General features: G+C 35.8%; 3 protein-coding genes across 5 annotated transcripts; 1 reads left to right on the top strand and 2 right to left on the bottom strand.

Moving 5' to 3' along the window:
* Positions 1–512: 512 nt before the first annotated feature.
* LOC123917296 (anamorsin homolog) lies at positions 513–11,096 on the bottom strand. Of its 3 annotated transcripts, XM_045968983.1 has the most exons (13): positions 7,997–8,133; positions 7,279–7,892; positions 6,915–7,001; positions 6,683–6,821; positions 6,473–6,603; positions 3,583–3,715; positions 3,320–3,495; positions 2,960–3,046; positions 2,728–2,866; positions 2,518–2,648; positions 1,246–1,324; positions 1,022–1,159; positions 513–745 (listed from the first exon to the last, which is right to left on the bottom strand). In XM_045968983.1, exons 3-12 carry the CDS (start codon positions 6,999–7,001, stop codon positions 1,065–1,067), a joined length of 1,197 nt encoding a protein of 398 aa, XP_045824939.1. In that variant the 5' UTR covers positions 7,279–7,892; positions 7,997–8,133; the 3' UTR covers positions 513–745; positions 1,022–1,064. The 3 variants fall into 3 exon arrangements, with proteins under 3 accessions (XP_045824939.1, XP_045824938.1, XP_045824940.1); XM_045968982.1 differs by lacking the exons at positions 7,279–7,892; positions 7,997–8,133 and adding an exon at positions 10,070–11,096; XM_045968984.1 differs by lacking the exons at positions 7,279–7,892; positions 7,997–8,133 and adding an exon at positions 7,018–7,223 and having other exon boundaries at positions 6,915–6,949.
* Positions 11,097–11,737: 641 nt separating this feature from the next.
* On the bottom strand, positions 11,738–17,188 carry LOC123917295 (eIF-2-alpha kinase GCN2-like). Its single transcript, XM_045968981.1, has 5 exons — positions 17,059–17,188; positions 15,855–15,960; positions 15,583–15,751; positions 15,389–15,494; positions 11,738–15,306 (listed from the first exon to the last, which is right to left on the bottom strand). The coding sequence occupies exons 1-5, from the start codon at positions 17,127–17,129 to the stop codon at positions 15,189–15,191; spliced, it is 570 nt and encodes a 189-aa protein (XP_045824937.1). The 5' UTR covers positions 17,130–17,188; the 3' UTR covers positions 11,738–15,188.
* On the top strand, positions 12,542–13,411 carry LOC123915282. The gene has a single exon (XM_045966418.1). It carries the CDS (start codon positions 12,542–12,544, stop codon positions 13,409–13,411), a length of 870 nt encoding a protein of 289 aa, XP_045822374.1.
* Positions 17,189–17,503: the final 315 nt, after the last annotated feature.

Raw genomic sequence — 17,503 nt, 5'->3', positions numbered from 1 at the left:
ATCCATACGTTGGTTATGAAGCAGAGTGAGAGGTGTCATTCATATTTCATTGGAGGAAGAAAAGTGTTTTTATGTAATGCATATATTTCACCAACATTAAACTAGATACATCGATTTTAATTTGTTTTAATATACTTAGAATAGGATATATATATTCATCAATAATTTAAGGTTTCAACTTAATTTAAAAGATAAAATATACTAGATCACCGTAATAAAATGCAATATTTTAAACAACCCACCAATCACCAAGTAACATCCAAAACATTATAATAAAAACAAAAAAGCAAAATCATTTAGAGTTTTTTTTTTCCACATATCTTAAAGAGTTAAAACCGACAATTTTAGTGATTTTGGAACGATTTAAATAATCTAAAATCGTTCCAGACTATGAGTTTACCCAAAAACAATTCTCCCAGCAATTTAACTCGAAAAGCTTACCTAAACGTAAAATCTATGATTTTTAGGTTTTAAATCGGGATTTTAACAATCTTGATTTGAATACAACTCAATTGAAACTGAATTGATGAGTAGATTTTTTTAAATTCATAATTAGTACATCCTTAAATTAGTATTACCATTACCATGGCGTCGTTGAAGATTTAACGACTATCGCATGGCATAAAAGTTTTATAACATTAAACCAGTCAACTAATCAAAGCTTATAGACTTATAGTGACTACAAATAATAACAGGAGTCCAGTTTTTTAATATTAATCACCCTCCCTTCACTGGAAATTGCTACCTGCAAAACAAAACAAAAAAAGAATGACTTAAACAACAACCGCTACCGGAGTGGTATGCAGGAGACATAACAGAAACAAGAAATAGAGGGAAAGGACTTGGGACGCAATTCTAGCTCTTTTGTTTCATGAAATTGTAATTAGAACTAAATTTCTTAGGAGTTAGAACTTTTAACCATACTAGTCACATACAGCAAAAATGAGTTCTTAATGAACAGTACAGATGTAGAAAGCATAAGCAAACTATGTATTGCAAAAGAGAGAGAAAAAAAACATACACTGCGACAAAGCTGATTGAGGATTATTTAATCTGTTCTGCTGTCATCCTAACTTCAATACTTTTTCCTCTTCTTTAGCCCTCGAAAAAGAGTCATTGTTGGGGGCTTTTCTAATAGTCCCATATTTATAATCACCAACTGCATAGACAAATTAGCCAGCATGATATATTCATATATTTACACAGAACACTGGTTGAGGACAGAAATAGAAAAGTACTCTTTACCAGGTAGCATCTGAGGTTTCTTTAGATCTTCTTCGGTCAAAAGACAATCTTCATTTTTCAGTTCCGAATCAACATCAATCTGAAATTTAGGCGACATCTTAGTAAATGCAAAAGATAAACCAGTTTTCCATAAATCATGTCCAGCTGTGACCTATGTAACACTGGTAATAAAATGAATGAAGAGGCCAAATTTATGCAGAAATAATGGTGCACAGTACCCACTGTAGGTTCAAACTAAATATAAACAACTAGTAAGAAGAATATTAACAGAAGGACACGACAGGAAACTGTCTTGAGGCAAGTTCTCTCAGCTGCGACACATTTATTTAAGCAAAAAACATATACCGAACTTGGCAAAATTACATACCGCACTTTAAAGTGTGGTAGTGAAAGAATGACGTTTGGATTAGTATGTGTATTGGGGTCTTTTTATGTCGGGAGTATTTTTTGGGGAAAATGAATGATGTTTGGATTAGTATGTGTATCGTTTTGGCGGCATTGCCGAATGGGGTAAGGCGGGGGGCTGCAAATCCTTTTTCCGTAATAATAACAAAGAAAGGGGTGGCTTGAAGAACAATGCCCTATAATATGCAAGAGACTGAAGAAAAATCAAACTGATTCTCATGCAGGATAATATATCATTTTGGGTATGAATCGCAGGGGGGGGCGATTGTTTGAATCACAAGGCACATCTTTCAAGTCGCAGGGAGCATCATTCAAATCGCATCAATTAGTTAAAACTTCAAGCTGTGGAGCGGAGCAGGATTTTTGGAAGGTCCGGTCCCACAACCGACCAGTTCCTTTTTGCAATATTTTAAAAACACTCTTCAGAGGCCACAAGTTTTAGAATTTCTAAAGTCTTGGGTCTTTATTATACATTAAAAAACAGAAAGTTAAAACATTCTTAAACATTCCCACCCTCCAACTTTCAAGGTCCGCACAACACCCGTGTCCCGTAAGAAGTAGAATAGTATATATAAGTAGACACACCAAGAATGGAAGAAAGATTATTGAAGGAGGGGTGGCCTACACTTCTAGAAGCCATCTGAGCTAAAGTAAAAAGGTGGAGACATCTAACGAAACCGTTGTCAAGCTAGGAAACTAATTGTACAGAACAAAGGAAGAAAATGTTACGGAAATCTAAATTTCTTAGGAGTTAGAACTTTTACCCATAAAATTCGCATAAAGCAAAAATAAATTCTTAATGAACAATACAGATGTAGAAAGCATAAATAGATTATGTGTTGTAAAAGGAAAAATAAAAATACATACATAGTCACAAGCCGATTGAGGATCCTTAATCCGTTTTGTTGTGGAGCATAACTTTAATACTTTATCCTCTTCAGCCCCCCCGGAAGTGTGATTTTTGTGGTCTTTTCTAGTGCTCCGAGTTTCACAATCCCCTAGTGCATAAACAAGTTAGCTAGCCTGATATTCAAATTACAGATTGAGGACGGAAATAGAAAAGTAGTCTTTGGTTACCGGGTGAAATCTGAGATATCTTTAGATCATCTTCATCAACCACCTCAAAACAAACATCAATTTTCAGTGTAAGTGAAGTCTTCTCAAATTCAAAAGTTGAATGAGTTGTCCATGAACGTTGAGGATTTTTTTGTGTGAGCTATGTAATAAAGAACGTATTGTGTAAGAAAAAGAATGAAGGAAGGCAGAAACAGAGTGAATACAATTAGTCATTCATAAAATGAAATATTACCACAGATGGAATAGGAATAGGTGATTGTAAAACAAATGTCTTGGTAAACCCTAATGACGATAACCTGTTCTCAAGATCATATATCATCTGCAATGTAAGACAATGGTAAAAAAATCAGACCATGTACACATTTATCGTTTGTTTGGTTTGAGAAAAAGGAAAGAGGAAAAATTACGGAAATGGATGAATAAATTTTGGACTAACTTTAGTCCAAGTTCATTCATTGATGGCCGTGTTTTTCTTTCTTTTTTTCAAACCAAATGCATCCTTCCTTACGGATTTAGGCGACACAACATTGTTATGCATAACTTTCTGATATAGATAGATAGACAGAGTACTATTAAGAAAACATGTAATGACCTTATAAAGGTAAGCAGCCTTGGAAGCACGCACATATGGCTTGCGAATAACAAATGTGCCACCTGGTTTTACCACCCTAATAATTTCTTGAATGACATGATTGGAAAGACAACGAGTCTCTGCCATCCAGAATAGTATTACCATATCCACAGAGGAAGACTCCTTTGGCAACTTTCCTGAGAAAGATATAAGCAATATATATTTAACATATCAATCTAGTTAGGAACAAAAGCAACATGGTAGAGAGAATTAAAATTACTCACGCATTAATGATACATTGATGATCAGTTCAGTTCTCAGCTTAACCCCTTCGTACTTAAGGTCGTCGAGCGTGTGAGCCAACACAACCAGAGGCATAGTCATCTCATCATTACATGCCAACAACTTTATAGTATCCTAAAAAAAAAGGAAAAATTAAAACTATGAAAGGAAACATGGGGAAAATCAAGGGAAGAGAAGATTGCACGAGTAATATAGGATTTACTCTTTTAATTTATGAAAAGAGAAATTGAAAATATTATAACTTTTGATACTTGACTGATAATACTTGATTCAGAGTTACAATATTTATAGATTTTTATAGACTAGATAATGGTAGTTAGGATCAAGCGATGCATAATCCGATCAGATTCAGCAAATCATTGGTTTACATATCATCGCGGGGGGGGGGGGGGGGGGGGGGGGGGGGGGAATACCTGGTTCAGAATTACAATATTCATAGACTAGAATTCTAGGTGTTTCCTAGTGAACTATAAATCTGATCAGGTGGAACAGGCCAGATTACAATATTCATAGACTAGAATTCTAGGTGTTTCCTAGTGAACTATAAATCTGATCAGGTGGAACAGGCCACTCTTGGCCTGCCAATTCTGATTGAGTAGTTCTTGACCATTTACAAGGGAGATTAGCTACGTCGAAGGTAGTTGACAGGTGGGTTTTGGTCACTTGAAGGAGATGAGTTGTTAGGAACCCAATTGCAAGGTATAGGACTCGAGTCCCACATTGGAAGTATGGGACTACGATGTAGAGTTTATAAGACCTTGGGTTCTCCAACTACAAAGCACTTTTGTGGTATGGTTCTCCTAAGGTTCTTATCAATTGTTATAAGAGCCTTCACCATGTCTCTCAACCGAAAACGAGCGGTGCGTGTGATGAAGCCGACATTGCAGTGTTTACCCGGGGCTAGTCAAATGGGTTAGTGCACAGTCAGCCCACTTGGGGGCGGGGGACTGCGGTGTGTGTTGGGATGTAATGAACCAATGCAAGGTATAGGACTTGACTGACAAATTGGAACTATAGGATTCTAATGTGGGTTTTATAAGGCCTTGGGCTCTCCAACTACAATAGCTATCTTGTGTGGTACGGTTCACCTGCGGTTCTTATCATGAGCTGAGTGGTTGTGGTGGTAGTGAGTAGTGAGAACTCACTCTCACTGTCAAGGACGGATCAAAAAATTAAAGTTGTGGGCGCAGGCACATGTAATATTAAAATTAAAAAAATTTAGTGGGGGCAATTAGTACATTTTCAATTTATAATGTTCAGTCCTATAAGACAGTGGCAGGAACTATGACAGCAGCAGCTGATGGCTTCTATGTCGGCTATTGGTGATTGCTTCCAGTGAGTAAATTTGAAACAAAACTGAGTTCCAAATGTTGAGGAACTCAACAACAGAATAGTGACGACATGGGTCACCGAGGTTGTTAAAAATATAGGATTTACTCTTCTAATTTATGAAAATATTATAACTTTTGATACTTGATTTGGAATTACAATATTTATAGAATTTTATAGACTAGATAATACCTGGTTCAGAATTACAATATTCATAGACTAGAATTCTAGGTGTTTCCTAGTGAACTATAAATCTGATCAGGTGGAACAGGCCAGATTACAATATTCATAGACTAGAATTCTAGGTGTTTCCTAGTGAACTATAAATCTGATCAGGTGGAACAGGCCACTCTTGGCCTGCCAATTCTGATTGAGTAGTTCTTGACCATTTACAAGGGAGATTAGCTACGTCGAAGGTAGTTGACAGGTGGGTTTTGGTCACTTGAAGGAGATGAGTTGTTAGGAACCCAATTGCAAGGTATAGGACTCGAGTCCCACATTGGAAGTATGGGACTACGATGTAGAGTTTATAAGACCTTGGGTTCTCCAACTACAAAGCACTTTTGTGGTATGGTTCTCCTAAGGTTCTTATCAATTGTTATAAGAGCCTTCACCATGTCTCTCAACCGAAAACGAGCGGTGCGTGTGATGAAGCCGACATTGCAGTGTTTACCCGGGGCTAGTCAAATGGGTTAGTGCACAGTCAGCCCACTTGGGGGCGGGGGACTGCGGTGTGTGTTGGGATGTAATGAACCAATGCAAGGTATAGGACTTGACTGACAAATTGGAACTATAGGATTCTAATGTGGGTTTTATAAGGCCTTGGGCTCTCCAACTACAATAGCTATCTTGTGTGGTACGGTTCACCTGCGGTTCTTATCATGAGCTGAGTGGTTGTGGTGGTAGTGAGTAGTGAGAACTCACTCTCACTGTCAAGGACGGATCAAAAAATTAAAGTTGTGGGCGCAGGCACATGTAATATTAAAATTAAAAAAATTTAGTGGGGGCAATTAGTACATTTTCAATTTATAATGTTCAGTCCTATAAGACAGTGGCAGGAACTATGACAGCAGCAGCTGATGGCTTCTATGTCGGCTATTGGTGATTGCTTCCAGTGAGTAAATTTGAAACAAAACTGAGTTCCAAATGTTGAGGAACTCAACAACAGAATAGTGACGACATGGGTCACCGAGGTTGTTAAAAATATAGGATTTACTCTTCTAATTTATGAAAATATTATAACTTTTGATACTTGATTTGGAATTACAATATTTATAGAATTTTATAGACTAGATAATAGTTTGTATCATGCGATGCATAATCCGATCCGATTCACACGACCGACCCAGATTCTTTTTGCAATATTTTAAAAAAACTCTTCAGAGGCCACAAGTTTTAAAATTTCTAAGGTCTTGGGTCTTTATTATACATGAAAAAAACAAAAGATGTAGAAATTCACATAAAGCAAAACTAAATTCTTAATGAACAATACAGATGTAGAAAGCATAAATAGATTGTAAAAGGAAAAATAAAAATACATACAGGGTCACAAGCCGATTGAGGATCCTTAATCTTTTTTCTTGTGGATCCTAAATTGAATACTTTATCCTCTTCAGCCCCCCCGGAAGTGTGATTTTTGTGGTCTTTTCTAGTGCTCCGAGTTTCACAATCCCCTAGTGCATAAACAAGTTAGCTAGCCTGATATTCAAATTACAGATTGAGGACGGAAATAGAAAAGTAGTCTTTGGTTACCGGGTGAAATCTGAGATATCTTTAGATCATCTTCATCAACCACCTCAAAACAAACATCAATTTTCAGTGTAAGTGAAGTCTTCTCAAATTCAAAAGTTGAATGAGTTGTCCATGAACGTTGAGGATTTTTTTGTGTGAGCTATGTAATAAAGAACGTATTGTGTAAGAAAAAGAATGAAGGAAGGCAGAAACAGAGTGAATACAATTAGTCATTCATAAAATGAAATATTACCACAGATGGAATAGGAATAGGTGATTGTAAAACAAATGTCTTGGTAAACCCTAATGACGATAACCTGTTCTCAAGATCATATATCATCTGCAATGTAAGACAATGGTAAAAAAATCAGACCATGTACACATTTATCGTTTGTTTGGTTTGAGAAAAAGGAAAGAGGAAAAATTACGGAAATGGATGAATAAATTTTGGACTAACTTTAGTCCAAGTTCATTCATTGATGGCCGTGTTTTTCTTTCTTTTTTTTTTTCAAACCAAATGCATCCTTCCTTACGGATTTAGGCGACACAACATTGTTATGCATAACTTTCTGATATAGATAGATAGACAGAGTACTATTAAGAAAACATGTAATGACCTTATAAAGGTAAGCAGCCTTGGAAGCTGCATGAGGATTCACCACCACCACCTACCGAAACTCGACTCAAATTGTTTCGCCAAATTCTCAAGGGTTTGGTCTGCATTCACGAGAAAAAAAAATCATACATAGGGACTTAAATCCCAACAACATCTTCCTGGACGGTAATGGTGACATAAAGATTGGAGACTTTGGTCTCGGTGAGTCTAAATCTTTTTTTCTTTTTATATTTTCCAAAGAAATAATAATAATAATTTGTTTTGCGGAAGTAACTAGCTACATAACTGTGCTTAAAAGCTCATTTGGTAAATGCTGTTATAATGTACAAATTAGGAACTGATCATAAATCGAAGAAATATTGTTATATTCTCATATAAGGAATAAAGGTTATGTAAGCATGATGAATGAAAAATATATTAGGATATTGTAATAGATTTGTGTTATAATATCGCATTTCGTTACTATCGAATTACTATAGTTCACTATACTAAGTTGACCCCATAATAATTAATAAGAAAGGTTGAATAGGGTTTTACCAATACTTGATTTTTCTGCAGGCTAGCCATTGCTCTGGTTACTATCTGATCCCAGGTATGGGTCTCAGAATGTTCTTCCTGCATGTGTAAATGGGCAGGGTAAAAACATTAACTGTGTTGTTGGAATAATAAATTAATTAAATGTTGATATATGTAAAATTACAATTAAATGAAAGAAATACCAAAACTTGAGTATTTTCATTAGAATGGTTGTTGTTTGAATCAAGCTTTAGAACTATGGCAACTTTTAGAATCGGTAGTTTATGTTGATATATGTAAAATTAATTTATTTGTAATTTGTAATATCTTTTTTCTCAGCTGCATTTTGCAAAGACGATGGAGCTGTTCCCAACAGTCCTGATGTTGGAGTCCCGCTATATAATGCTCCGGAGATTGTAGAGAATTTTCCCAAAGTTGACATGAAGGTAATTAATTTTTCAAATTATTTATTTTTGTTTTCTTTAATTTTCTGACTAATTTTTTTTACTTGCTACAGGTTGATATCTTCAGTATCGGAATGATTTACTTTGAGATGTGTTATCCCATGGGATCAGCCTCAGAGAGAATCAAGTGTTTTTTGGATTTTAGAAAGGATGGGAGTCTGCCTGCTGACTGGAACTCGGATGAACAAAAGAATCTGCTGAGGCAAATGACAAGTGCAAATGCCATTGATAGGCCGACTGCCGCTGAAGTTCTGCATCAAATTGGTCCTCAACAAAATGTTCATTAAGAGCTTATTCTTGCTTTATGTGAATTATGGTTAAAATTCCAACTCCTAAGAAATTTAGATTTCTGGAACTTTTGATTCTCTGGAACTTTTAACCAATTGATTCACATAAAGGAAGAAAATGTTCCAGAAATCTAAATTTCTTAGGAGTTGTAACTTTTAACCATAATTCACATAAAGCAAGAATAAGCTCTTAATGAACATTTTGTTGGGGACCAATTTGATGCAGAACTTCAGCTGCAGTCGGCCTATCAATGGCATTTGCACTTGTCATTTGCCTCAACAGATTCTTTTGTTCATCCGAGTTCCAGTCAGCAGGCAGACTCCCATCCTTTCTAAAATCCAAAAAACACTTGATTCTCCCTGATGCTGATCCCATGGGATAACACATCTCAAAGTAAATCATTCCGATACTGAAGATATCAACTTGTAGCAAGTAAAAAAAAAATAGTCAGAAAATTAAAGAAAACAAAAATAAATAATTTGAAAAATTAATTAGCTTCATGTCAACTTTGGGAAAATTCTCTACAATCTCCGGAGCATTATATAGCGGGACTCCAACATCAGGACTGTTGGGAACAGCTCCATCGTCTTTGCAAAATGCAGCTGAGAAAAAAGATATTACAAATTACAAATAAATTAATTTTACATATATCAACATAAACTACCGATTCTAAAAGTTGCCATAGTACTAAAGCTTGATTCAAACAACAACCATTCTAATGAAAATACTCAAGTTTTGGTATTTCTTTCATTTAATTGTAATTTTACGTATATCAACATTTAATTAATTTATTATTCCAACAACACAGTTAATGTTTTTACCCTGCTCATTTACACATGCAGGAAAAACATTCTGAGACCCATACCTGGGATCAGACAGTAACCAGAGCAATGGCTAGCTTGCAGAAAAATCAAGTATTGGTAAAACCCTATTCAACCTTTCTTATTAATTATAATGGGGTCAACTTAGTATAGTGAACTATAGTAATTCGATAGTAACGAAATGCGATATTATAACATAAATCTATTACAATATCCTAATATGTTTTTCATTCATCATGCTTACATAACCTTTATTCCTTATATGAGAATATAACAATATTTCTTCGATTTATGATTAGTTCCTAATTTGTACATTATAACAGCATTTACCAAATGAGCTTTCAAGCACAGTTATGTAGCTAGTTACTTCCGCAAAACAAATTATTATTATTATTTCTTTGGAAAATATAAAAAGAAAAAAGTTTTAGACTCACCGAGACCAAAGTCTCCAATCTTTATGTCACCATTACCGTCCAGGAAGATGTTGTTGGGATTTAAAATTTTTTTTCTCGTGAATGCAGACCCAACCCTTGAGGATTTGGCGAAACAATTTGAGTCGAGTTTCGGTAGGTGGTGGTGGTGAATCCTCAAGCAGCTTGCGAAGTGTACTGGAAAAAAAAGAGAATTGAACATAGTCAACAACTTAATAGAATTCAGAGGACATAAAGAGTGACCTAAGTTCCCACAAGAAATGAAATCTTACCGGGAACAACGCTCCATCTGGATGTAAAGATACGGTCATTCCTTAATGTCAACATCCTTGCTGGATTGATCGCCGGAAGCAGAGCCCGCTTCACTTGATAAATCGGGATCTAAAGGCCCGTTCTGAAACCATGACTGGAAAAAGAAAATTATAATTAGCACATATTGTTGAATCGAGTAATGCTATGGTCACACCCATTAACGCACTCTTTTTAACAAACTATCTTTTATTGGTCCACATCATCAATTTATTTAAATCACTTACCTAATAACCTGTAGAGAGAAAAAAAAAAAAACAAAAGAGAGACAGACAATGTCTTGCTTTGTAATTCGCGTAACAAAAACTAATTTTTTTAGTTGAAACAAAAAAAAAAAGTCATTCTCAATCTTTGTGAGTTGTGACCGTCTCTATTAAACCCAGATCTGAGAATCAAAGAAAACTAATTGATTGTGCTGAACAACCCAGAGAGATGCTGCTGCTTCTTTTCATATTTGGAGAGGATGGTACATTAAAAATGGGTTCTTTCTTTCATGTGTTTGAGTAGAAACAATGAAGAAAATGAAACCCAAAAAACCCTTTTGAGAGAAAAATACAGGTAGTGTTCAAGTGAGAAAATAGATGGAAAAATTGAAAAAAAAGGCAAAGGAAAATCAAAGAAGTGTTGAGAAAGAACTTGAGTTGGGAAAGAAAATTGAGAAATTCGTGGAATTTTGTAGGGGGGAAAAGAATTGATTTGTAACAACAAATTCTTGAAATAGGATTAATTAAAATTCAGAAGTAGAATTGAACTCTATTCTCCTATCACAAAAACAAAACTTTTTCTAAAATCTGAAAATCATATTCAGATCCGCCGTCGAATCTCACTGTTTCCTTTACGGGTTGTTCATCAAAATGAGAAAAGGTTCCTGCGGCCACCGGATCTTGCTATTGAAACAACGACCAAGAGAGATTGCAACGGAGACTGTTGCAGTACGAGAGATGGTGAAGATGGAACAGAAGAGTTCTCTTTCTGTTTTTTTTTTTTCTTAAAAAAAAGTTTTTTTGTCTCAAACTGGTTAAGCAAGTTACCAGGTCAAGGAATAAAAAAGTGGGATGATGTGGCCCAATAGGAGAGAGTGTATTTAAAAGAGTGTGTTAGAGGATGTGAAATTAGCATTCCTCAAATTCCTTATATGAGTACATACTATTGAAGTTTTCAAATGTTGTCACATAGGAAAAGATGCTCTCACAAGTTACCACATAAATTATGATAAATGAGAGGATGTCACATATAAAAGTGATCAAGAGAGAGAAACTCCTAAACATATAAATAAGGGTCATGTTAACTTGTGCCCTAAGGGCACATGTTAAGCTACCTAAAAATAGAAATATAGCATTTAATGATACAAAGAATTTAATGTTTAGATAATTAAATACACCACAAGTTCAATAATTTTTTTCCACATTTATCTTCTTAACATGTGCCCTTAAAGGCACAAGTTAACGTTCTCCTATAAATAATAGATATGGAGATATATTATTTGCTTGCATTTCACAGAGTAAAAGTGTTACAATATATATAGAGGATATGTTTGACTATACATTAAACTACTCCCTATATTATTCCTTGATTTTCTCATGGCTGTTACATATTCACAACAGTGATGCTATACACTAACACGAACATTAACACTATGTTTGTTTTGATAGATTTATGAGAGAGAGAAATAAAGAAGAGAGAAATAGTAAAGAAATAAGGTATTTCTTTAGTTTGGATAAAGGGAGAAATAAGGAGAGAGAGAAATTTTTTAGGTGGGTCCCATGCCAAAAGAAATCTCTCCTCAATAGGTGAGATTTGTGAATTGAAGGAGTGGAGAGATGCATTTTCCCACAATGTCCTTCTCCTTATTTTATTTTTTTTAGTTTTAATATTCAACTTTATTTTTTATTTTTTTAAATATGAAGGATAAATTAGTCTTTTTCATTTTTATTAATTTCTCTCTATTCATATTTCTACTCATCCTCTTCTCTATTTCTATTCATCCAAACAATATAGAATTTTCACTCAACTTCTCTCTTATTTCTATCTTTTTTATTTCTCTCTTCACTATTTCTTTCTTTCCTATTTCTTTGAGACAAATCATGGAAGAGAGGGACAAGTTTAGTCAAAATTTGGAAGAACTAAAGGAAAATTACAGAGAAGAAAGAGGATGAGAGAGAAGAATGAAATTAAATTAATTTAATTAAATTAAATAATGTAAGTGGGTCAGGAGGTGAAGTGCCAGATCATTCAGGACACTTTCGGGATAAACTTTTCGGTATAAACAGCATTTCTCTATTCACAATTTCTCTATATTATTTGCTTGCATTTCACAGAGTAAAAGTGTTACAATATATAGAGGATATGTTTGATTAAACTACTCCCTATATTCTACTTGCACGATCTGATAAGAAGGTACAAACCTGACATGATTACTACTTGAAACACATACTATGTTTGCTTCCTCTGAAATTTTTTGGGATAGAGTAAACTATGTTAAAATTGATATCCAAGAGGCTCAAGGACATTCTGGAGGAATTTGGGTCATGCAACGACGAGGGAGTGGATTCAATTTCACTCTTGTGAGTAAAATGCAGCAATGTATCAGTTTTATTGTTAATAAAGGTTCTGATAAATGGCTTTGCTCAGCTGTTTATGCTAGTCTAGTCGCTACTATGAGACCGTTTCTTTGGGAGTTTTTAGATTACATTAGCAAGACCGTGTCGTTACCCTGGCTCGCTATTGGGGACTTTAATGATATATTGCTACCCAGAGAGCAGAAAGGAGGAGTATTTTCAAATTCTAAAGCTGATTTATTTGCTAGTAATGTGGATAAATGTGGACTGATTGATTTAGGTTCATTCGGTACGAAATTCACTTGGCAGGGGAAATGCAGAGGTGGAAGGATTGTGCATAGAAGACTCGACCGTGGTCTCGGTAACTATGATTGGCGTATGAAATTTCCGGAAGCTACTGTTGAACACCTAGTACGTAGACACTCTGATCACAATCCGATCTATTTGAGATGCAGTAATGTAATGTTGGGCCATGAGGATCGTCCTTTCCGTTTTCAAGCGGCTTGGTTTACTCATAATGAGTATCCTAATCTTGTAAGGAATACCTGGAATCGTGATCGTGGTAATATTGCTCACTGTCTCCAAAACGTGGCTAAAGAATCTACCACTTTTAATAAGGAGGTTTTTAGGAACATCTTTGCCCGTAAAAAGGAAGTCGAGGCTAGACTGCGGGGTATCCAGAGAGCCTTGGAAGATATCGATTCAGCTAACCTGTTGAGACTTCAGAAGGGACTCCTTGACGAATAGGATAATATCCTTTTCCAAGAAGAAACTTTATGGTACCAAAAGTCACGTGAAAACTTGATCAGGCTTGGTAGTAGGAATACTTCCTTTTTTCATGCCCAGTCTATTATACGCCGGAAAAGGAACAAAATTCATGGCATTAAACTCAGCTCGGGAGAGTGGTGTACAGACCCTGAGATCATAAAAAGTGAAGCACAAAAGTTTTTCAAGGAGCTGTTTTGTACTAATCAACAGGTGACTAGAGAAGTGCATGATAATAATATTGTAATTCTGAGCGATGGCGCTGTTTTCCCACGCGTATCATCTCTCTTATTATGTTTGGAATCAAGGCATCTTCCAACACGATCCTTTGGAATGGTAGTAAGACGGAACCTTTCTCTCCAATGCGTGGATTAAGGCATGGTGATCCTTTGTCTCCATATTTATTTGTTCTCTGCATGGAACGTCTCGGCATGATGATTTTGAGTTCTGTTAGTAATGGCTCATGGAAACCCATGCAAATCACTAAAGACGGAACCAAACTGTCACACTTATTCTTTGCGGATGATGTACTGCTGTTCGCGAAAGCTAATGTAAGTCAAGCTCGTGTTGTAAATAATGTGTTGGAACGGTTCTGTGCGCTCTCTGGGCTCAAAATCAGTCTTGATAAATCCAAATTTTGTACATCTACTGGTGTGTGCCGGCGTCTTCGGGATACTATTGCTGCAACCACACAGATACATGCCACTGACAGGTTTGACAAGTACCTCGGTTTCAAGATGTTCTATGGAAAAGTTAGAAAACAAGACTTTAACGATATATATGATAGAGTTTCTGCGAAGCTAGCTTCTTGGAAAGGTAGACTATTAAATAAGCCAGGTAGGGTGGTGTTGGCTAACTCTGTCATTTCAGCACTGCCCTCTTACCACATGCAAATCCACTGGCTTCCACAGGGAATGTGTGATGATTTGGACAGAATTGTTAGAAAATTTATCTGGAAAGGGACTGGAGGTTCTGGTATGCACCTTGTTGGATGGAATAAAATAACACAACCGCGTCGGTATGGTAGATTAGGTGTCCGTATTGCACGAATTCAGAATGTGTTCCTTCTTGGCAAGCTCGTTTGGGAAATCCTTAACTCCCCAAGTAAGTTATGGGTGACACTCTTTGCTGAAAAATACCTAAAGGGTCGGCTCATTTTTAATGTCTCGGTTGCGGGTGGTTCGCTGATTTGGAACTCAATAGCCAAAGCACTTCGTATGCTTCAAGATGGTTTTTGGTTTAAGATTGGTGATGGTAATACCAACTTTTGGTTTGAACCTTGGTTATACAGAGAGAGATTAAGTACAGCGGTTCCGTTTGTTGCTATTCAAGACACAGACCTGAATATTAAGGATGTTTGGTATAACAATAGATGGAATTTGGAGACTCTCTACACCATTTTACCGGATGACGTCAAAACTGCCATTCTCGAGCTTAAACTGCATGTTGTGACAGACCTTCCAGATGTTTGGGTTTGGAATAATGCTAGTTCAGGTATTTTCTCTCCTAAAGATGCTTATGAATGGTTGTTACAGCCCCAGCCGATTTATAATCATAGTATATTGGAAGTGGATATGGCAGCTTCGACTACCAGCCAATATCCAATTTCTCTATTCACAATTTCTCTATATTATTTGCTTGCATTTCACAGAGTAAAAGTGTTACAATATATAGAGGATATGTTTGATTAAACTACTCCCTATATTATTCCTTGATTTTCTCATGGCTGTTACATATTCACAATTACTAGAAAATAGTTCTAGATGCATTTGTCAAAAAAAAAAAACAAAAACACTTCTAGATGCATAAAATAAAAAATTCTTACTTGGAAATAGCGAACATGTTCGTGATTGACAACAGATAGAGTTTGTACTTCCCTGCATTCACCAAAGATAAAACATAAGAAATTGGTGTTAAGAATTAAGAAATGTCATCAATGCTACAACAATTTTGACTTACCTTAGTTGTTTGTCCTCCACTCCTTTGATGCGAATTTTCTTGACTGCATACAGAGCTCCATCGATTACATGTTTTCCCTTGTAAACACGGCCAAAACCACCTTCACCTGTTTCCAAAACCAAGCAAAATTTATTAGCAAATAGGACAACATAAGGACAAATATATAATTCAAACACAAATAAAAGATGTTTTACCAATTAGTTCACGGTCATTAAATTCAGTCTCAAATCGAGAAGTTGCATGATGAAAAGGTTTTGATTTCACAGATTTGGTATTGTCCTTGAGCACTGGTTCAATTTCAAAATGAAATGCATCGTCGCTTTCTTTCAAATGGAGCAGCAACTCTTTTCCCTCACTGCTGAGCTGGAAAGGACAAAAACAAACATTTTAATCTTCAAGCATACCACACTAAACTTCGATACACAAATGCAGCACAAGCATCTATAAACAAAAGGAAAATAATAACCTGAGCATGAAGCCGATCTAGCAATCCATTAGCATCCGCTTCAGGTATCGAAGGAGTAATCTCCAGCTTTAGAGATTTCTGGGGAGACTCTTCCAACAAACTAGTCCTAAAACAAAAGAACAAAATAAAACAAATTACAATAGTTGTAGTTCTGTTTCTTTTAATCAATTAGATTTTGTTCACACTGTTAGCAATAAACCTGATCACCTAGCCAATTTGTGGCACAATAGATTAGGGCATATATCTGATAAAATGTTACATGTAGTCATAAAGTGCATTTTGCAATTCCAAATGGTTTTAGTAGCTATTGTACAAAGAACAACCAGATTTCAGTCGGTTAAGAACCTTTGGTTGCTTGTGTTATGTTGCCACAATTCCATCATTAAGAACTAAGAGATGTTCCCTGCATTTTCATGGGGTACCCCACTGGCTACAAGGGATATAGAGTTTTTGATCCGACATTGGGAAAATTCTCCACCTCAAGAGATGTCCTCTTTCATGAAGATGTGTTCCCTTTCAAATCTATCTCACAACATACTTTTCCCCTTGACATTGGTTCTAGTTCTAACCCAGTTATACCTAACCCTTTCTTAGAACCCCAGCCATTAACTCCTAGTTTATGATGATGACATAATTGCGGCTAGCCCAAGTGAGGACCTTGTTACTTCCACAAAAGTTATGTTGGAAAACCACTTTAAGTTGAAAATACTTGGAGATTTGAGAACCAATGAAGCACGGACACAGACACGGACCACGACACGGACACTGACACATCGACACCGATAATAATTTGAAAAATTGACATAATTTAGTGTAATCATAAGTGTCGGTGTCAGTGTCCGACAACGACACGCCTAATATGAGGAGTCTCTGTGCTTCATAGGTTACAACTACACTTTAGTTTCCACTTGTATATAACGTACTGAGTTACCAATTTGTAATCATTTTTCATTTTTACTCAATGACTAAAATTAGAGAATTCTTCAATTTGTGCAAAGTCTCAATACAATACAATCCAACCAAAAGAACAAAATAAAACAAATTACAAAACAGAACCAACTTAATAAACCAACAAACAACAACACTATAGCTTATCAAAAAAAAAAAAAAAACACCAAGACCACGAACAACACCAACACTAAGAACAAAATCAGAAAACAACAAATGTGAATGAAATCACCAACACTGGTTTGAAAATACCTACCTGAGCTTAAATGTTATTGGACCACAACTTGGATTACCTCCCTCACTTGAAATTGTAGCTGAGAATGCCATGAAGAAGAAGCAGGTGGATCGTACAGTTAGGGCAGCTTGACAATACTTCCCGCTTCTTATAAGCTATCTCCACAAGTTTCTCACTTACTATTTGTTGAGGGTTTCTCTCCCAACCCCCCTCATTTCTTTTCTACCCCCTGAATTTCCGTTTTTGCCCTTGGGGGTACTTCGGTTTATACGAACCGGATTTTTTTGTCATGCTAAAAAATTTCGGTTTATATAAATCGAAGTATTGTGTTCCAAATTTTTTTCCAGCTTTCCTGCATAAATTCTGCATGAGACCCTCAACTTCCACAATTTATTTGAAATACTAAACGATGTCCGATTTGAGTAAATGACCACTCGTTGGAAAGATTAGGGTGTCAAGAATACAA

Source organism: Trifolium pratense, linkage group LG3 (genome assembly GCF_020283565.1).
Source record: "Trifolium pratense cultivar HEN17-A07 linkage group LG3, ARS_RC_1.1, whole genome shotgun sequence".
NCBI classification, from domain to species: Eukaryota; Viridiplantae; Streptophyta; class Magnoliopsida; order Fabales; family Fabaceae; genus Trifolium; species Trifolium pratense.
Note: the sequence above shows the minus strand (reverse complement) of the source record. Positions and strands in the feature narration are given on the sequence as shown.